This window comes from Falco biarmicus, chromosome 4 (genome assembly GCF_023638135.1).
Source record: "Falco biarmicus isolate bFalBia1 chromosome 4, bFalBia1.pri, whole genome shotgun sequence".
Taxonomy (NCBI): Eukaryota; Metazoa; Chordata; class Aves; order Falconiformes; family Falconidae; genus Falco; species Falco biarmicus.
In genome coordinates this window covers 61,292,177-61,313,672 of record NC_079291.1, presented here as the reverse complement: position 1 = coordinate 61,313,672, position 21,496 = coordinate 61,292,177, and the positions used below count along the sequence as shown (strand labels likewise).

General features: G+C 48.8%; 1 protein-coding gene across 2 annotated transcripts in view; it reads right to left on the bottom strand.

Annotated features, from left to right (window-relative positions):
• The window catches only part of KLHL18 (kelch like family member 18), a 29,246-nt gene that overhangs the window by 6,333 nt on the left and 1,417 nt on the right, over positions 1-21,496 (bottom strand). Inside the window, exons 2-7 of one of the 2 annotated variants that reach the window (XM_056338467.1) lie at positions 8,115-8,245; positions 7,783-7,923; positions 5,322-5,520; positions 3,092-3,252; positions 2,662-2,798; positions 1,305-1,542 (exon numbers count right to left, since the gene is read on the bottom strand). In XM_056338467.1, the coding sequence (XP_056194442.1) occupies positions 1,305-1,542; positions 2,662-2,798; positions 3,092-3,252; positions 5,322-5,520; positions 7,783-7,923; positions 8,115-8,245 (1,007 nt within the window). The remainder of the gene's footprint in view (positions 1-1,304; positions 1,543-2,661; positions 2,799-3,091; positions 3,253-5,321; positions 5,521-7,782; positions 7,924-8,114; positions 8,246-21,496) is intronic. The other variant, XM_056338468.1, reaches the window with a different exon arrangement.

Genomic DNA, 21,496 nt, shown 5'->3' with positions numbered 1-21,496 from the left:
TGCGAGTGCAGAGAACTGCAGCAGAAACCCTGGATGCCAGGAAGATGTTTAAATGTGGAGGCAGCTACTGTGTTGCGGTGGGGAGGACAGGACGATCACACAACGTAAGAGGTGGTTTTCAAAGTAACGCAGGGTCAAGCTCCCAAACCCAACCACAAAGTGGTCTCGAGGCTGGTCGGGAACCGCGCAGCTCTGTTCATCAAGCACAGACACCTTCTGCTTAGACGTCAACTGAACTCCCTAAATGATAAAAATACTACTCTCCTTCCCAGCTGTGCTTCTTATGCTTTCTGGTAGGGAAAGAAGATGCCAGCACTGGCCAGTGATGGTAAAATGACTTATTTGATTCCTAGCAGGACAGCAGTTTCTTACACAGTGCTCTCCAGTGCTTAACCTACCATCTAGGACCACAATATGAAGAAACAAGGCTCTGACCACCTCCTTTGGGACTCCAGTTCAAACCCTTACAGGCTTCACCAGCAGAAAATTACCACTCTTTTTAGTTTGATTTCACTCCCCAACACCACCAAAACTGTTGGAGCTGGAGCCCCTCTGCTGTGCAGCCGGGCTGGGAGCGCTGGGGCTGTTCAGCCCGGAGAAGGGAAGGCTCCTGGAGACCCTGGAGCACCTTCCAGCACCCAAAGGGGCCGGCGAGGAAGCTGGGGAGGGGCTTTTCCCAAGGGCCTGCAGCGCCAGGACAAGGGGGAACGGCTTTGCGCTGAGAGAGGGCAGATGGAGATCAGAGCTGAGGGAGAAATCCTTCCCTGTGAGGGCGGCGAGGCGCCGGCACGGGCTGCCCAGAACAGCTGTGGGTGCCCCAGCCCTGGCAGTGCCCAAGGCCAGGCTGGACAGGGCTGGGGGAAGGGGGCCCTGCGTGTGGCAGGGGTGGGACTGGGGGGTCTACGTTCCCTTCCGACACAAACCAGTCTAGGATTCTATGAAAATCAACATCTCTGTAGCTTACAGCCCACGCTGCTCAGCTGCACTTCACTTACCAAGGTATTAACAGCTTTCCTTGTCAGTGCCGTGATGCACAGACAGAACTGTTGGGCTGCTGAGTTTTCCCCTCTTACCGGCAAGCAGTACCCAGAATCAGCATGAGTGCCCCAAAGGTGGCCAAGCAAACCCCACCTGCTTCCATACTGCTCCACTCCTCTTCTCCTTTGCCTCCTTCCCCACACATGAACCTCTCGTTCAGCACCCACCACCACCCAATGCCTCCAGCCTTCCTACAACTTCACTTCCCCACCCCCTGCCCCCTCCTGCTTCAAAGGTCCCCTTCCCACCGAGCAAGCCACACCTACCTTCGCTTGCTGTTCATACTTTCCACTTTGGACCAGGAATCCATCTCTGGGTTGTAAACCTCCACGGTGCTCAGCCTCAGCTGGCCGTCATAGCCGCCAATGGCATAGAGCAGTCCGTTCACCACCGCTACCCCGACTCTGCTGCGGGCTGTCGTCATCGGCTGGCACTTCTCCCAGCGGTTGGCAATGGGATCAAAGACTTCCACCACATTCAGCGAGTCACCTGCATAAAAATTTGCTACTCAAATTAAAAGGGGGAGACCTGATAAAACACCGTTCTAGCAAGCCCGCCTGTAGCGGAGGTGCACAAGGGGTTCTGTGCTGATGCCAAAGGTGGGTCTGCACAAGGACTTTTCCTGCTCTTCTCCAGGGAGACATCGGGGATCTCTCTGACACATCCTACCCCAGCCTCCCTGCTCCCACATCAAAGTCGAGTCAGAGGCATTTCCCAGCCACATCTCTACTCACCTGCAAAGTGAGCCTGCTCTGAAAAATTCACGTAAACCGCACTCCACAACGCAAAAAGATTATGGAGCATGTCAAAGGGCGCCCCTGCTCTGAACCCAACCCCAAGTCCCAGGCTGTGGAAGTGGGGCCTCACAGCCTCACAGGGGCAGCAGAGCCCTGCAGCGGCACAGCTGTTGGTGTCGCTGCTTCCCGGGATCGCAGCTTCTCTGCAGGATAAACCAGCCCTGTCCTGCGTGACCGCGGGGTGGATCCCAGCGGGATGGATCCCGGCGGGATGACTCGAAGGTGCCCGGCACGCACCCGCTAGTGAGAGCCCACGTCCCAGGTTAAGCGGGTTGTTTGAGGCTCCAGCAGACAGTTACAAGGGGCAGTGGGCACAGGCTGCACCACAGGCAGCTCCTGCGGAACCTGGGGACAAACTTCTTTCCCCGGAGGGTGCCGGGCGCTGGCACAGGCTGCCCGGAGAGGCTGTGGGGTCTCCTTCTCTGGAGCCATCCCAACCCGCCGGGACGTGGCTCTGTGCAGCCTGCCCTGGGAGAGCTGCTTCAGCAGGGGGGTGGGCTGGGGGGGCTCCAGGGGGCCCTTCCAGCCCCGGCCAGGCTGTGATCACCTAGATACCTCCAAGTTCTGCTTGTTGCGATTGGGCAAGAATACCATCTCCAAAATATCTTTAAGATATGCAAGAATACCGACCTAAATAAACCTGACTAGACGGAATTCCTAGCTGGAAGACATTAAACTATGGGAAGAGCCACCTTGAGCATGTCAGAGGGGTCCATGTGCTGCACAGAGGAGGAGACACTGCTCAATGCTTCCCATGAGGGAAGTTCACTATCCCATCATGAAAACTACACTGCTCTCCTCTGCGGGGAGCGGATATGCAAGGTACCTGCTGAGTTAAGTCCTCCAACAGCGTAAATCAATCCTGCAATCGATGTACAGCACCGAGGACGGGTTTTGAACGCTGGGAGGTGTGGCCGGCGCTCTGGCATGAGGTGATAATCTTTTGCCTCATCAACTAGATCCCTGAAACCAAAGCCAAATAATTAGAGAGCTTGGCTGATATGATGAAATCTGACCGTCTTAAGTCAGATGCAGATTTAAGCAACTGACTTTCCCCCCACTATTTCCAGCACTTCTAGAAGGCAACATGGCGCTGCTGCCAGGTTAAAATTGAGGAGGGCGCTTTGAAATTCTCTCTTTCTGTAGACAGAGCAAAAATCCAGTCTCCAAGACTGCTAAACCACATCCCTGCTCCCTCAACCCCACTGAGGGCCACCCTCTCCTCAGTGGTTTCTAAACCCGTGTCCAAGCCTCACCTGCACTTGTGGCAGCAGCGGACCAGGTCATCCTGTTGCACGCGGTCAGTGAGAAACTGAGGCCGACAAAGGGGCAGGCGGATCTTGGACAGGAGCTCAGGTAGGAATGACTCTCTCTGGTCTCGGTCGTACCGTATCCAAGCTAACGCAGCTTCAAATACCTGCCGGAAGAGAGGCATAGGAAGTTACAATTTTGGGATTATTTTGGGTTTTTTTGCAAGTTCCTACTACTGCCAGTTGTCTGATGGAGAAGAAACCACATATTGACAATGACCTTCCCCTATCTCAGGCCACACTATTTCAGGACAGAACAGGGATGCTCCACGTTGCACCAGAAGGCTCTCCTGTTGCGTGATGCTTGGGTGGCTTGGCTTTGGCATCGCTACCTCTGCCTCCAGCTTAGTCTGCCATAATACTGATCTGTTGTCCTGTGGGATGGGATGTTTAGTACAAGTGTTTGCAGGGAGAGGAGGGAGCTGGGAAAGGTGGGACAGAATGCAAAACCTTGTTTGTTTAGTGTCAAAAATCAGGAAACCAGGGAAGAAAAGAGAAGGGTGCTGCTCTACGAAAAACCAGAGGACAGTTTCGATGAGAGGGATCCATCAGTTAACTTTGGATGCCCGCACAGTAGATGTCTAGAGATGAGCTGGTCCCTCTAGGCTCCCTTCGCAGACACTGGAGAGACAGACCTCTTCAAAACACCGTTCACCCGCCGTGTTTTGGAGGACTCCAGGTTACAGACTGAGCCTGGCGACTAGTTTAATTGCAGACACGTACTTCTCGGTTAAGAGGACTCTCACAGTTAAAGCCCGAGCTAGGTTGTCCTTCCACACCCTTGTGCCTACATCCAGATGACTAAATCTGAGCCCTGTCACTGTCACCCCAGGCAGAGCTCTCACTGAGCACTGTGTCCCCAGCAGCCGCACCAACCAGGGGTCATGCTCTAAGGCCAACATTACACGCTGCAGCCTCACCTCTGTTCACAGGTTCAGCTCGGGGAGATCTTAAACCTGTATCGATCTCCCAGAAGCCACAGGAGAACCAACCGGTCACTGGGGTCATGGCCACCACCTCACAGGCCAGCTGCCCTATTACACACCTGCTTTGGGTGGTCTCTTATTGCAGCCTGTGGTGGTGGAGAAAAGTCCAGTAGTACCATGGACTAGAATAAAATTACAAAGTCATTCTTTTGTGGAGATACGGAGTCTCCCACATCACCATTCCTGAGGCTTTAGTGCAAAAGGACTTCTGCAACAGCAGCAGGGTGAGCTTAAAGAAACCCCAAAACACAACTGCTCTACAAGGTGCTTTATGATGAGCAGATAAGCTGCACTGCGCTGAAATACTGCCATTTCCGAAGACGGAGGGCTGGCAGATGCCAGTGCACGAGGAAATGTCACCAGGGGCAGACCCTTTGCACTCCTACCTGCTCCACAAACAAGCCACTTGGAAAAAACATCAAGAGACAAATTTGTGGTATGATATAGCAATGCAGCTGGAATGTGAAGCAGGTTCCACTCCCCATTTCAGGGGCATTCCAGACAGCCTGATTAATGAAGCACTCTCTTTCCCTACATGGACATAGCTGTAGGTCTGCTTCTCGTTTGTCACCTCCTTAGTAACTTCCTCAGAAAGAGCAGGACAGATTTACTGGCTCAGGGACAGGCTCTGTTTCTCCTGCAGACTGTCGGCCCACCACTGATGGATTCTCAAGGCTGCTGGAACACCCTAAAGCTGTTCAGCCCTGCTTTCCGGTTTTTCCTAGAAACAAGCCAATCTAGAGGAGGATTGTGATGACAATTTCAGTGGAACATCTGTTATAAAATGCTGCAGCAAATTCTTTATGCCTCAAAAGCAGTCCTCTGGACTTGAACATGAGCCCTGTGAGGAAGGGCTCCCTGCTCCTGCCAACACCCTCAGACACTCTTCCCCAGGACCAGGGCCCAACAGATTCCACCGGTGAATCAAAACACCTTAAACCAATGTTTTGCACAACCTATTGTCTGAGAAACTCTAACGGGCACTTCTCAGCACAAGGTAACATTGACAACACAGACAAGTGGGGTTCAGGGAGTCATCACAGCTCTGCCTAGCACCTCCCCACTGCACCAGCACACCTTCTCGGCTTCATCCAGACCAGGAATAGGGTCATATCCCATTCCACTCCCAAGCAACCAGAAACCCTCTGAGGAAAAAACTGCCTTGGCTGACACCTACACCAGATACACACCTGCTCTTCAGACTTCACATTGAGCTCGTCCCTAGAAACAAGCTCTAGGACGTCTTCAAAAGGCAGTGCCAGGAACTCTTCGGACATGGATACCTCCACAAAGTGCTGATGAATGAAGCTGTTGGCAGCGTCATAGAGCACCGCACACATCATGGTCTCTGCAAACTGCCGCACTCCCAGACAGTTCTTCGGGTGAAGCCTGGGAAAGGGGGGAAGAGGAGAGCAACATAACAACAGTTTAATGGAAGGATAGGAAGAATTACAAACGGGTTCAGTGAAGCAATGCAAGCCTCTGAGGATACACGAAGCAGCAAAAGCCATACTGTGTCTTCTTCAACGATGGCAGGTTCCAGCTCCCTGATGAACATATCTACACAGAGATCTGAAGGTGAATCCACAGCAGAGCCAAAGGATGGAAACCACAACTCAAAAACGTCACCTCAGATCTGCCAAGGAGCCACTGGACAGACTCAGCTGGCTCTGTGTGAAGGCTGCAGGCTGTCAGTTGAGGCGATACGGGAGGCTCTGCACAGCAATCCCTCCCTCCCACATCTTGGTGTGCCTGGGCTGTGCATCTAGCACTTTTTTTTTTTTAAAAAAAAAAATCACTCCAATGTTGGACAAAGCTGGATTCAAGCACATCGCACAAATACCAGTCACACATCTGTTTTTCATCTTACATCTTTTCCAAGTATTACAGAGCAGCATCTGTTACAGCTTCATAAAGCCATTTCCTGCGATTAAGGAGGCTTTATCACCAAAGCTGCTTTTGCAGTTGGAGGTTAGACAGTGAGAAGCACCACTCCAGATCCCAGCCCCTCTGGCACAGCCAAAGCTACTGTGTAAAGCTGCTCAGTGGCACAAAAGAAGCTGGAGAAGATGTACTCATTACAGCCGTGTGCTCTACAGAAACGCCTACATGTCCTGGACACTCCTGCCCAGACAAGGAGCCCTGCCCAGTACAGGCATGTCACCATTCCAGCAGCTGATAGCTGTCTTATTTTGAGGCACAAATCATCAGATGCTTAACTAAACGCCACCTGTGTGGGGAAAATGATGGTTTCAGTGTCTAATGGTCTGCAAAAATGAGGCCCAGCTGTTGACAGGGGCATCCAGATGCACGTGAGGACATGACACCGCTTGTGTCTGCTTTGGGGGGGAATGCCCTCAGTTACTGCCCTACACTGTGGTACGAGCAAATACATAGCACTGCGGGGGCGGGGGGAAGATTACTTTCTCAAGAAGATGACTCTCAGGGCTCACATGGGACTTAGTTACAGTACTATGGACCTGTCTGTGCACAGGTGCCTAAAAATATCCTGTATCTTCATTCTATTTAAGAAAGAGCTCAGCGTGCAGGTTCCAGCTCTTCAGGACGGTCAGAGTCCACTAATTTTCTTGTCATTAACCAAAGTGACAGCTGAGCCCTCAAATCCAGGTCTTCACCAAGGACACCTAGTTGCTCCTGGTAGATCTGGGAGAACTGTGGCTGCTAAATTTGAGAAACCAAATCACCTTGCTTAATCTACACACAGGTACAACCACCTCAAGCTAGCAGGGACTCAAAAATCAATGCAACCCATCTCTTCCTGGCTTGGTGTCATATCCAGTACCTCAAATAAAATGTTTTTGCAAGAAAAATGAACGCTCTGTCATCTTACATAATTTTAAACTGCAGAAACTCAGGATGCAAGGAGGATGGAAAACTGAGGCATCTTAAACACAGAGGAAAAACATTTTTTAGTTCCCAGCCCATGATTTTAAGATACCTCTATTGAGAAGTTAAGAAAAGTAAGTGGCTGAGATGTTCCATTTATTTGGTAGATGTGTTTAATATCACACCATGGAATGCACTGAACAACTGCAGAGAAGTCAGGCTGGGGAAACTAAACACATAAGACTCCCTGGCATGATCTGAAAACGCGTGTGGTACGTTTCCAAAGGATAGCCCAGTTTTTCAGTTTCCAGATCATGCTGCTGGAAGAGTCTTGCAGGCAAACACCAGTGAGGGAACTGAAAAACCTGGGACCAATTTATGGGTCTGCCACAGCTTCTTGTCCAGCTCCTTGGCTGAGCCTCTTTGTTTCTCCCCTCTTCCACATGCAGCAGCAGGAAGGGTAATTACTGCGAGGATGGGTTCGTTAGTGGTAGAGACAGTCACACACCAACCACTGTGATGGGTAACTGGCTAGCTAACTCTTAAAAACTGAAATGTCCGCGCTGTTTTGCTCTAGGTATTAATTCCCACGGCTGGCCAAGGCCTTTTGTTGTGTTCCAGCTGTAGCATCTCACAAGCCAGAGAAGTTATTTCATATGCAATGAGAATGGTGAGCCTCGGGAGACGCAGCCCTCCTCACCATGCTGGCAGGAGACATCCCACATCCTCCCAAGCCTGACACAGATGACTAAAACTTTGCTGCTGTTGAGGAGCAGTAAGCTCAGCCAAAAGACAGCGCCTCACCTCTCTCTGAGGAAAGTACAGCAAGCATCTTTGATGTTCTGCAGCTGAAGGAAACTTGCCCCCATCAGCAGGGACTGGACGTTCTGCTGATCTATGGCCAGGTGACCGTTGTAGGCAAAGTTGATCAGAGCCTCAAGCGCACTAAAAAAAGGGGAGAAAGGGCAGAAAATCCACTGAATTCAAGCTAGCATGGGACCCTACTAACAGAAAAATTTTTTCTAATGCCATTCACACAGAGGGTAGGCTTTCAAGCCTTGCATGCACAACACCAAGGCCTGCAGAGCGCTCATGGTCCCTCTGGATATCCCTGCTCCCGTGCTGTGGGACGTTACCTGGGATCCATCCCCTGCATGACAATCTCATCCTGCTTGCACTCCATCATGTCATTGGTGAACATGGCATGGAAGTATGGGATAGAAGCTGCCAGAACAATCCGGTGAGCGCTGAATTTATGGTCTCCTACCTAAAAAGGAGAGAACAAGGGAAGGAGGAAAGATCAGCACCATTCACTGCTAACTGTAGAGTCCAGATAATTCACTGTGGCACAGCTCTGCCAGCCCAGCGGTAACCGAGGGCTAAAAGTTGGACAATTCCCATTTGCAAACAGGACAGCAGCCTGTCTCAAAGTCAAACTTTTGAATCCAGTTTTCAAGCCTCATAAGCAGCCACAAATGGTCAACCGGGCAAAGGTAAAACAGTGTTACAACCCAAGAGTGGGCAGATTGTTCACAGAGAACAGCCAGGTCCACAGAACCACATGTTTACACAAATCAACTCGGTATTAAACTGCACACACAGGTTCCAAACCCAGATCTGCTTCTCCCAGCAGTTTGGTGCGGGGAATCCTCCCTGCAGCCCTGCTTCAGATTGCTTCAGCTAACCGCTGGCAATCACCGATCCCACATCACCTGCCTGATCCCAGGATGCCCCGCGCACAGCCGTGAAGGCTCAACGCCAGTCCCAGGTTCCGATATTTCTTCAGAGCTAAAATCTGGGTGACACAGCTGCCCGTTCCCTCTTCCCTAGCTTGGCCTCTGAGCCAATGACCAGCTTACAGGTTAACTTCCTGCTTCTTCTCGGCACCCGTCACATACCTTCAGCTTACGCTCACAGCCAGTCCCCTTCACTATAACCCAAAGGATCATATGGCTCATCTTTAAATCTCTGCAGGCTCACTTTCACCAGCTGTGCTGTACCTGCTCCCATTTGTATCCTCTGAAGAGCATTCCTGATCCATATGGAGCAAGGCTTGGCAGGGGCTTCTTGCATCTCCGATTTCACATCTCCCAGCTGCAGACACTACACAATATTTTGTCCTCTTCTGAGTTACACAGGTCTTTGCTCTGATGACCTCTCTCTGTTGGTTCAAAGCTTTCCCCCCGCCTTAATTTCCAGTCTAACCTGACTCACACCAGTCTATGCCCATCCAAACTTGTGTGGAACTGCCTTTTTTTCCCCACTTCAGCAAGATTTTCTCATTTGACTTTTGTTTTGCTAGGACAAACAAGCTGGCACAGCAGGTCCTCTACTTGCCAGGTCATCCAAGAAACCCTTCTCTTCTACACTTCCCTTCAAAAACCTTCATCACTCTTTCATGTTTAGGCAGCTTATTAACAAAAATGTTTGTGTTCAGGGTTTTTGCAGTTCCCAAAAGTGCCTTGCCTCTCTGTCTAGGCCCAGAGCTCTCACACCCAGTAAATACAAATGGCTGGGAGTTTAGAAAGCAAAATTCCTGACACATGGCAAGGCAGAGTGGGCTAGAAAACAAAGAAAAGACAAGGAGGAATTGGGCACTACAAAAAGATACATAAGCAAGCAGGATTTTTTTTCCTTTTAAAACAAAAGCATACTCAACTGCCACAAATGCTGTTAAAAGATTTTTTCAAACCCAGCTTGACCACCCAGCTGCTCGCTGTGCGTGCCCGCCTGCACGATGACTGGGACTCACAAACATTTAACATGTGGTCAGCTCCTGGCACTGCATGCCTCAGGTGCAGAGTCAAGTCTGCTCTGCCCAAGCTTCCCAATTTAAAATATTGCTGCAAATATCTAGTCAAACTGCTTCCAAGACTTGCTCCAGCCCGGCAATGGCAGGACCACTTTTGGAGAGCCTTGTCTCTGCACTGGTCAGCGTAGGTGTGCCTGAAGCCCTGCCCATGCTGTCCCCTGTGCCTGGATTACCCTGCACAAACCCTGCTGTCCTGGATTTTGCCATGTTCCCAATGCCCAGAACAAAAGCAGCAAGTGAAATGGTATGGACTACTACAACTTATGGGAAAAAAACCCAACCCTCATGTATATACTTGTACAGTCACTTGTGAGCTCAGGTTGGGGAAAGGTCAGCATCAATCTCTTCTACTAACCCAAACCCATGTGTAAAATGTCCCAGAGGCTCCAAGATTTGAGAGCTGTGCCACAAATACCAGCAAATATTCTGCTGCTCTGTTCCCTTCCCTGCTCAGTCATTAATTTCTCTCATGCTTCACCTCCACCTCCTGCCCTCCTGTGCTGGTGCTGAGCAGGAGACGAGCTCCCAAGACAGCTGAGCAGGAGCCAGACCATGATGGAGATAAAGGCAGGAATAAGAGGGCTTGCTTGGCAGACAAGGGCTAAGATTATGTTCCAGGAGAGAGAGGGAAGAAGCAGAAAAGAATAAGGTAACAAAACCAAGAGGATGGATATTTTATAGTGGCAAGCCAGTAAGGACAAGCATGGAAATTAAGATGGCAGCTTTACCAGTGCTACAGCAAGTGCTGGACCACAGTACAGGCACAACCTGTGCTCGCCTCTACGTGTAAAATCAACAGCAGCTTCCTTGCATGCACACAGCAGGCCAGGGAATCTCTGGCAGAAGGAGTTGAGACTGTCAGGACTCGCAAAAGAGCCCACAGTCAAAGAGGGGACTGAGCTCAAGGCCACAAGCCCTAGTCCCGTTTAAGTAACGAACGTATACATAGCTGGGCTCCTTACCCTGACTTTACACAGCCTCTTGTAAGCCAGTGCAAACTCTGGCCTGACCTCTCCAACACAAGAGATTTAAGTTATTATAAATACACCGAGTTTAATGAGAAAAGCCTGTAAGAAGAAGGAAGCGATTCAAGAACCTGCACACCCCTGAAAGCTGACAAAACCTCTCTGTGTCCGTGGCTGCAGTGTTTTCATTTCCTTACTCTGCGGGGCCAATGCCAAGTGGAGCGCACATGCGCACGAAAAACTTTGCTTCTGTTCATCTCTCCGTGTAAACGACTGACCAAGGTGCTGCTTATGAGGGAAGCACAAGAGATACAGGATTAAGATAGGTAAATAAGGAGATTTGGGCACTGAAGCTCTTCGTTTGAGACTTCTCACGGGGGAAAGGTTTATATATGACCAGCCGCAACCTGGTTGATGACGATGACTAACTCACTGCTCAGCCTGTCCACGTTCCAGCCCCGAGGCTCAGAAGCACCAGACCTGCTTGGCAAGCTCTGGTGCTTCCCAGCCCATTCCTACCCCGTGGATGAAGCCGCTCCATGGATGAAGCCACTCCACCAGCCGTGCCTGCAGCTGCTCCTGGCCCAGCCCACTGATGGGACGAGTAAACACCAGTGAAGCTAATTAAATGGGTCTCATTATCTACATACCTTAATGCTGTACCTCTCCCGCATCACACACAGCGCTGGCCAGCTGGGGACATCTCATACAGACCTGGTGGAAGCAGCAGGATGGCTCCAGCAGCCCAGCAGCAGGACCTGGCCTTTCCTTGTTAGTTCCCCAGCTCCTCACTGCCACATGCAGAGGAAGGTCTAAGTGTTCCCAGCATCATTTCAGAGCTGGGGGACAGATACTGCTGCTAAAGCAAGAAATACATGCCCACAGATGAAGCCTGCAGCACAAGAGAGGTCTGTTCCTTGGTCAAGGGCAAAGGGCTAATTAAAAACCCCAGGCTATTTCTGTCATGCGCAATGCCAGTCTTCTTTAAAACAGCAGGGTTATTTTTTGCTGAAAATGTTTTCAACTAGAAGGCAGAAGACTGCAGTCACTGACCAGGAGCACCCAGCTTCTGCAGGAAAACCCCTTCCTGGGTGTCTCAAATGCCCCAAAACACAGGAAAGCTCCATTTTAGCTTTCACTATTTCTCTGGCCTGAAACAAAGTGGAAGAAAAAGGCCTCATATCTCTAAAATTTTGAAAGACATTGTGGTGCCTGGAACAAGTCAGTCCAGCTGCAACCCTTTGACTTAATATATCTCTTAACTGCAAGACAAGTTTGGATGAGTGCTCCTATTTGGGCAGTATACAATGTGGTTGAATGTGCAAGAAAAACAATTCAGCTGAATTTAATTTCCACCCAAACACAATCTGCCAAAAATCACAGCTATTCAAATGTCCCTTCACTTTTTAAAAATAGAAAGTCATATTAAGATTGAATAGGCACCCATTAAAATGATACACCTGCTTCAAATGCATATAGCGATCCTTTAGTTATAACCAAAGTTAACTTTATAACTAAAGCCAATACCAATTTCAACAGCAAGGCTGTGTTTATTCAAAACACCAAGGTTCTACTGTTAGCCAACAATGAGAAAAAGCCCTCTGTTTTGGCAAATAACTGTGAAATACAAACACAACACCAGCTTGAAGTTTATTTTTAAAGTAAATGTAGTTTTTAAATGGATCTGTGGGTCAGATAGCCATCTACACCATGGTTAAATTCACCAGTTTCAGTCACCGAGATCTGCCCAGTCTGTGCCCCAGGATTTCTCAGCCCTCAAACAGCTTGCCAGTACTGCTCACGCTTCCCTCTCCCTCAAGCACAAGGTCCATCAGTGCTTTGTTTTTCTACGTGCCATCATGCTATTGCTCTCTGGGCAGCAGTGAAAGATGGTGGCATGTAGAGAGCCACCAGTAACATCACCGCCAAGCCGGCCAAATACTGTCTGACCCACCTGCCCTTTTTCTTCCAAGGAATTCAGTGCTGCAGCTCCAGACCTCTGCCTCCTGCTTGCAGCACAAGCCTTTTTTTGACCTTGCCTCTCTCATGGATACATATATTAAAATGCATCACCACTGCCCACGTTCCTCCCAAGGCAAGGCACAAAGGGATCAAACCAGAAGAGATACTTTATGCTCCAAGCCTCAATACAACAGATTTTAGCACTGTCCAAGAGTCTGTGCAGAGCTGAAGTTTCCCACTGCGCTCCAGTTTCAGGGATGCATCGCCATGATCTCAACCCACAATGGGCTGCCACCAAACAGCCTCATTATATATAAATACGCCTGGTTATTGCAAAAGCAATCATTTATAGTCATTCAGCAAGACCCCCGACGTGTTAATGAGAGCTGTATCATCACAGGGATGAAATACTTTGTGTCTGGTGGCACCAACCTTCCAGCTCCGAGCAGCTGAAAGGGACAGGATCGTTCCCTCAGCACTTGCCCTTTGTCAAGGAATGGATTTTACCTTGGGGAATGCCCCATGTAACAGATTAACTGTGCTGGGGATGACCCTGCACCGGCAAGGCAGGGTTTGAACTAACCAGAGTTTGTTTTGGTTACCTGCAGGGAGAAGCCTCAGCTCCCCAGGCAGGGCTCAGCCTCCTGCCTCAGCTCGGTCCCTGTCAATGCGTGGGGAGCAGCTGGACAGCACAGGAGAAGCCAGGCTGTTCACAACTGCTTCCCTTGCGCGGTGCTAGCACCTACCTGGCCTTGCTGTTCAGGGCAATAAAACAGAAATAAGCTGGGGAAAAAAAGGAATAATTTTCTGCTGTCATAGCAGGGGAAGGGAGAGGACTGGGACTGGCTCCTGTCAGCAGCGAGATCCACAGAGCTGCATCAGCAAAGAGCTGGTTGACGCAGCGATCGCCAACAGCTGAATGGAAACTATTTCCAGGTACTGGACAAGACAAAACCTGCAATTCCTTTTTTTATTCCTCCTCTCTAAAACTTGCTCCTGTAATGATAGAGGGCCCTCGGGGAGATTTATAAATTGGGATATCTGGTCTAGAAGCTCTCATTATGCTCATACCATCAGCACTTAATGGCAAGTCCCAAAGGAACAACTAAATTTCTTGCTGCAGGCAAAGGACAATACCTGTTTTTCCTGTAGAAGATGAAAAATACTTCTGAGGATGAGCACACAGCATTATGTCCCCTTGATTCATCCTTGCATCTTCTGTTTCAAAAACTGCCTCCTATCTCCAGAGCCAAATGATTTCCTTTCCTTATAGCCAAATAAATATGCTTTCCTACACCTGATGGAGTCATGCTACAGTCCACAAGTCTAATATGAAAGTGAAAGAGCTCAGGCTTTTCTTGGTATCATTCCACCCTACAGCTGACAGGTTCCCCCTCACCCAAAATCCATCACAGCCCTGCCTGCTAATTCCAGAAGTACCAGAAGAACAAAAAAAAATTTTAAAATTATATATATAAAAAGCTTCGTCTGATTGAGAAAAAAACCATTTTTGTCCTCATTAAGTGCAGCCAGCAAAGATGGTCTGCTCCATTCCTGTTACAATTTTACAGAGCAGCTCGCACTTGGCCACGCAGCCTTTGGAACCAGCTGCCCTTTCCATCCGTATTCGAGAATTGTCTCCAATGATCTTCCTTTTTATTTTATATTTATATACTGTTGCATACCCCCCAGGACCGAGGTGTCCAAAGGGCAGGATGCGTCCAACCCCGAGAGCTCCCTGCTGGCAGCAGGATTTTATTGCCTACCTAACGTCCTGGGGGAAGCTGTTAAGAAATCTCTGTAAGCTGGGATGTCGCTCAGTGTTTGGCCTCCCTCGCTCTGTGGGATGTGTGTCTAAACCAGAGCCTCGGTTGGGGATTTCAGCTTTCAGCTGGAGGTGGAAGTTCTTGTTTGCAAGAACAGACTGTTCCGTGGCAATACCTGTGATGTTAGGGAAATCAGGTGCTCCTGTTGAGTTCAACACAAATCAGTGCATTTATCTTCTGCTTTTTGAGCCTGGAGTTCAGGACTGTCTCCAAGCACAAATTAAATCATCACAAACTCAATCATATTCACAACACTAAGCCAGAAGTAGCTATTTATACAAGCACTGAAAAGAGAAATATGCCAGGAACTCCACATCAGCAAGCTCACTGGGAAGATGCTTGCGTATAACTCCTTCAGGCAGGACTGCCACCCCTTTCAAAGCCTGAGCAAAACATCTCATCTTCCAGAATATTTCCCCCTTTATGCAAGGATGTGCAATTTCATAATAAATAATTTTAGGTGCCTTTCTTTCATAACAAAATATACTGTTTACCAGAAACACAAACAGCACCACTGCTGGCAAAGTGTCTTTTCTGACCACAAAATTCCCTTTCAAAACGTTCTCTAACTGGCTAACAAAAGGCATGCTTTCCCTTACACTCCCACAAAATGTTAACAAGTTCCAGGGTACGATGAAGCTTTCTCCATAGAAAAATGGTGTAGGTGTAATACAGGCATCTATTGTTTTCACGACATCATTACTCTGCACAGCTGAGAAGTCTCTCAAGTTCTCTCCTGCAAAGATCTTCTCAAAAGAAAACAAAAAAACCCCAAACCCAAGCCAAAGAGCATCTTTCCTGACGTGACGCTGTCATGCAAGTCACAGAGAGGATGCAGCAGAAACTAAGCTAGTGTCCAAGCCATCACAGTGAAGTTTTGCTAGACAGAAAATAGCGGAATACTAAAGTTTAAGAGATCTTGTATAAAAATTCAGGTATTGAAATAAATACCCTTCCTCCCCACCCACCCCTTCCCTCCCAAATAGCAGCCGGATGAGATGTGAAAGAGTTTACATCAAACCTGGCCTGTGCAAAGCCAAGCGACTGATGCCATTAAGTCAGACACCCTTCTGGTCTAGACTAATGACAGACCTGCTGGTATGATGGTAACGAATTGCTCTGACCTAGGAAAGCCATCCCTTTTGCATGTACAACAAACACACGTTCCCAGATAACCCACGTCCAACTGAGAGGAGCCGAACTGCTTTGCTGGTCCCCATTGCCTCCATTTTCCACGAGGACAGGGGAAGGGAAGCATCCCGAGGGATCGGTCCAGCCCTGCCTCATGCTCCTGAAGGACCAGCAAAACCAAACTTGAGGGTGTTGCGGCCAGGAACGCTGATGGGACCCTGGGGTGCGTGAGCAGTATGGCCATCAGGTCAAGGGAGGGGATCCTGCCCCTCTGCTCTGCCATGGGGACACTGCATCTGCAGCGCAGGGTCCATGCTGGGCTCCCAGTTCCAGAGGCAGGGAGCTACGGGAGAGGGCCCAGCGGGTGCTGCGAGGCTGATGAGGGGACGGGAGCCTCCCCCGCAGGAGGGAAGGCCGAGAGGGCTGGAGAGGAGCAGACTGTTCAGCCTGGAGAGGAGCAGGCTCGGGGGCCCTTATCGATGCCCACAGGCGCCTCCAGGGCGGTGGCAGGAGGACGGGGCCAGGCTCCTGCCAGGGGTGCCCAGCGGCAGGACAAGGGGCAGCGGGCACAGGCTGCACCACAGGCAGCTCCTGCGGAACCTGGGGACAAACTTCTTTCCCCGGAGGGTGCCGGGCGCTGGCACAGGCTGCCCGGAGAGGCTGTGGTGTCTCCTTCTCTGGAGCCATCCCAACCCGCCGGGACGTGGCTCTGTGCAGCCTGCCCTGGGAGAGCTGCTTCAGCAGGGGGGTGGGCTGGGGGGGCTCCAGGGGGCCCTTCCAGCCCCGGCCAGGCTGAGAGTTAACTCAACAGTTGAGGGCCCCTCAAGCTGTGGGCACCCTGGTTCCCTGCCAGGTTCCTCCAACCTCCTCAGAACAGTAATGCCAAACCTCTCCTGTACTCCAACAACCCCTACAGCAACACTGAGAACGCCCAGCCTCTGCTCTTAACTCATCCTGCAGCATCCAGCTCCTACCCAGGCAAGAAGTATCTGCCCGTGGCCCTGCCAGACACCAGGTTAAATCTCCAGATCACTGAAGCCCACCTGAAACCATAGGACAACTTTTGCTTTAAGAAAAGCAAACAAACCAGTGGTCTAGACTAATTTTTAGTAGTTAGACAGTAAAGCCTTTTTGCCATGCTCAAAAAAACAGAGTAAAAAGCTTAGTGCAGAAATGTGTGGTTTCTGCTAACGCTTCAGGTTTAATGTCTTCACAAAGCACTAAAAATACTCATCTTTTATATAAGGGGAACAGCACTGACGCTAGCTGAGACCTTGGGTGAAAAACCAAGTCCAATTGTAATCCAAAGTAGCTTGTTACCGCTGTACCACAAGATCGTTAAGCTCAAGGTCTCATGTGCATAACAGATAATCTGTTCTTTAAATCTACCAGCTTCTTCAAATAATAAGATATTCTCTCTCTCCTACCAAGCTCATTTTCCTTAAGGATCTCAAACATGCTCAAACATCTGCGGAGCAGCCAGGCACAGGGTTTTTCAAGGACCTTGCTGAAATTACACAGGCAGCCTAAACTGTCTGGAATTCCACTTATCTGCCACGGCAGGACAAGGGGAGGCTCCTCCAGCTCCGCGACTGCTTGGCAGCAGCAGCTCTCTCAGGTGTGTCTGCTGAGTTTGGAGGGTTTCAAGTTAACAGTCTGCTTTGGAAAAGCAGTGATTAGAAGCTGAGAAAAGCCAACAGGACTATCACCTGTCAGTCCAACTCGGATCGTATATGAAACAAATAATATAACCTCCCCACAGCTCAGAAATATTTTAACTCTCCAAGCTTGCATTATTTTTTTTAAGAGACTTTTCTAATTACTCTTGGAGTTAGTCATGGAAATACGGCATTCAAGCGATTCAAAACCAAACGAGAAGCAGCAATAATAAGAGGAGTTCACATTAACCTTGCTCTTTGAGGATTTAGACAAGCACAAACCTCTCTTTTGACAGAGCCAAGATCACTGGAGGTGGCAGCCTGGCAATGAGTTCTCCTTCTGGCTCCAACTGGAGCGAGCAGGAGCTGTAAAGACATTTTCTCCCCTCAAATTTGTCAATGAAGGAATGAGATGAGCACTGCTTCCCTGTTTTACAGGGTGGTGCAGTCCGCAGGCTTCCAGCAAGCTGCTGATGTGTCCTCAGAGAGCACTTGTACCTTGGCCTCAAGCAGACAATGCCAACTCCAGAAAACAAAGCTGCCCAAGCAGCTTTTGTCTTGAGGGGATATTTGTCTTCAAAAAACAATGCTCAGGAAGAGCACAAAGCAGATCAGGGTCTCCAGATCAGGGAGTAACACCCCCAAATGCCCACACTTGTCAGTGAACTGAAATTCTTCACACTTTTGCAGCATTTATTTATGAGGTCTAAAACACTTTGAGAACACCCACACATAGGAGGAAAAAAAAAAAAAGATGATAAATTCACTGTAAAATAAGTGGGAAAGGTTCTGCCATGCTATTGTGTATAGGAAACCAAAGCTATGAGGGCTCAAACCTTTAACACAGAGCTTTTCTCACCCTGTGAGCTTAGTAAGATGTGAATCAATTTCTACCAATAAGGTAAAATCAACAGCAGTGCTGGTAGTAGAAAAAACTGAGGACTCCTAGTTCATGTTTAGACCAAAAATGATGCTAAGGGTGAAACGCTCTTGGGAGGAAAGAGCTCCAGGGAGAAGCAGCGTACTGCCTGGACAGGAGCATGACAGCACTGCAAAGGCAGCCAGGAAACAACCCAAAAGTCTCCAAACGTGGAGACAGCTTGAAAGTCCTTTATATCCAGCTTCTGGGGGAAAACAGGTGGATGCAGAAGTCAAACCTCACTGATTTAATCTGAAAAACCCAGCCATCTGTAACTGCAGTAACATCTGACCCATAGCTGGGGGCACCCAGAGACCTCGCTACAGCAGGTTCTGCTCCACGCCAAGGACACTAGGTGCATTCAGTTTGAACCCGTTCCCAGCACATGCATAGACTTTGCTGCTCACAGCCCATTTCAAGCCTGAGAAACGTGGACAATTCAAACTTCAGCCCACGGCTGGAACCCCCAGTTTGGCCCCAGATGCAGGGGATGGGGAGGCGTGCAGAGAACGGCTGCTTCTCTGCTGGCTTTGCAGGATGCCCTGGTTTCAGAGGCTCCTATCACACCTCGAAGCATATAGTCCAAAACTGAAAACTGAATTTGAAGTAACTCCGTTCAAACCACTTGACACACTTGTACTTGTAGCTAAAAGCCTCAAAACGCACCAAACTTAAAAAAAGTAAGGAAGCCTCCTTTCTGCGTGCTTGATGATCGCTCTGGGCTTGGTGTTTCTCTGTTGCAGAGGCAACCATCAGCTTTGCCAACCCACCAATATCAGATGAGCAGAGAAACAGGAGTCTCACTCTTCTAAAATATTACTCTGGTCAGGTTAAACTGACAAACAGTTTTGGTTGATTTTTTTTTTTTTTTTAAAGGCCACAAGACTAGATCAACACACAATCTGGTGATTCTGAGAGAAGAAAGTAGTAGCAGAAGTTTGACTTTAGTAAGCAAAAATTGTACTTTCACCAAAGGAAAATGAACTAACCACAGAATAAGGTGTGCCTCCTTGCTTCCCTCCTCCCTTCAGTTTATTCACATGCATTTCTATCAAATCATACTCAAATCATTGTTTAATTAAACATTTCAAAGACTCACGAAAGGGAGACTGAAAGGACAGATGTCTCTGATGGAACATCTTCTAAAGGAGCTCTGAGCTGCGGCTATTTAAGAGACAGGAATAGAAAAGGACTTTTCAAATCTGTAGGCTTGACCGTCCAAGCAGGAAAGGAGCTTTGGCTCTCGATGAACACATCCTAAGCGGCTGGAAAGACATGCAGCTCACTTACTGCCCTATTTTCACATGGGCGATCATGAGAAGCAGTGACAGATTTCCCTAAGCTGAGTTTGAATAATCGGAACTCCAAGGGAGCCATTCAAATCAGCACTTCTTGCTTTTAATCGCATCTAAGCCCAGCTGCTGTATGCTGCTGAGGCAGCACCGTCTCCCGCAGAGCGGCATGAACCGTAGCAAGACAGTTTCTGAGAAAGGAGAACAAATTCTGCCCCTCCTATTTACTGAATGAATGCTCACCTGGTTTTACAAGGGGAATAATTAAAACAAACAAACGAGAGTACTGAACTTCCTAACAATTTTAGGCCTGTTTGTACAGCAAACATTTCTTGTGGGCTGGGAAAATCATTTACAGCCATTGACCCCAACGCTGATATCTGTAGAGAGGCCACTAAAAACCTGAACTGTGCTGCAACAACACAGCTTGCTCCTGTTACAGCCACAAGCCTGAACGTGATCACCATCAGGAGGAATCCAACTTCTGGCCCAAAACAGTGTTTGGCTGCTTTTTTTTCTTTACAGACATGACAGCCAAAAAGTACTAAGACTGATAAAAAGGGTAACAATCTCACTTCAGCAGTGCAACACACATCAGGACCTACTACGGTTTCCTTCAGTTATGGACTTTAAATGCTTCTCAGTGCTTTTCCTACCTTCATTTTGGGTAAAAAGCATTCAAACGCCATCCCTGCTAGACAACTCACTTGGCAGGCACCTTCTGCATCACACGGGATTTACAGCTTCATCGACGCATGTGGAAAGCGCTCCTGAGCAAGGTCAGGGAAAGCATGTTTTGCGTCAGCTGTGTTCAAGGTAGCTAATTCAAGATTCAAAGCCACCTCCGAAGTCCAGCTCAGAAAAATTACTTCTTAAACATTCAGCAGCTACAGAAGACACCCTGTACTGAACAATGGGGATCAAAGATTTGGCTTGGATTCAGCAGGCTGCACTAATTCAATCACCACAGGACACACAGGCACTGAGAAATCTGATGTCAAGAGGCAGAAGCAGCAAAGAGGTGGCATATTTTGACGTGGTGACTCAATACAACAAGAGGAATCTAACGAACGAAGTGTTTTGGATTCTCAGGCTGTGTATGTACGAGGGAAAGCAGGACTGTTTGAACCAACACGGAAACACACCGTCAGCCCTCTGCCAAATGCATCAGTCATTGCTGGGATCTTTCTTCAGCATAATAAAGAATTAACCAGGCACTGGAGAAAGTTAAGACTAATTTTAAGAATGGCAGAGACATCTTTCTCAAGTATATTTTAAACTTTTGTATGGATGAAAGGCTCTGCACTCTCCCCAGATAACAACAGTCCCTGGAACAAGACAAAAGAGAAAATAAAAGGAAAAAAGAAAGCAGGGCCAACATGATGCTCTCATCCATAAAGCTGCCCAGCACTGTCAGGGTGCTCATTCTGACAGCTGGACCAGAGAGCTCCTTCAGCCCTCAAGGCTTTAAAAGTTTTCCCACCCTGCAGCGGAAGATACACAAAGCGAGATAAGTAAGATTTTAAAAAGCATTTTGCTAAGGTAAACCTACTTATTCAGAAGGGTTTTGTAGAACAAAGGTCAGGCATTTATTTGATATAAGGCTGGGGTCATATACCTCATCGCTATTGTCTCCCTCTGGATGACACAGAGCAGCCCAGCCCCAGAGAGAGGACCCACAGCTGGCCCACCGTGATTCCAGAGATACAGGACCCACAGGACCTAAGAATTTCCTTCTGCAACAAAAAGCCACCTCAGATGCACCAATACACAGTTTAATTCTAACAAAATGGCACTCTCCATCACAAACCAGTTTTGTCACAGAATGCCCCCAGGTTATGGCACAGACAGTCACAAATACCACATCTTAGAGGGTACAACCTCCACCAAGGAGGATCAGCGCACAGCTGTGCTCTTCACAGCATTTCAGCCCGTGATGTAGCCCCTTTTTCC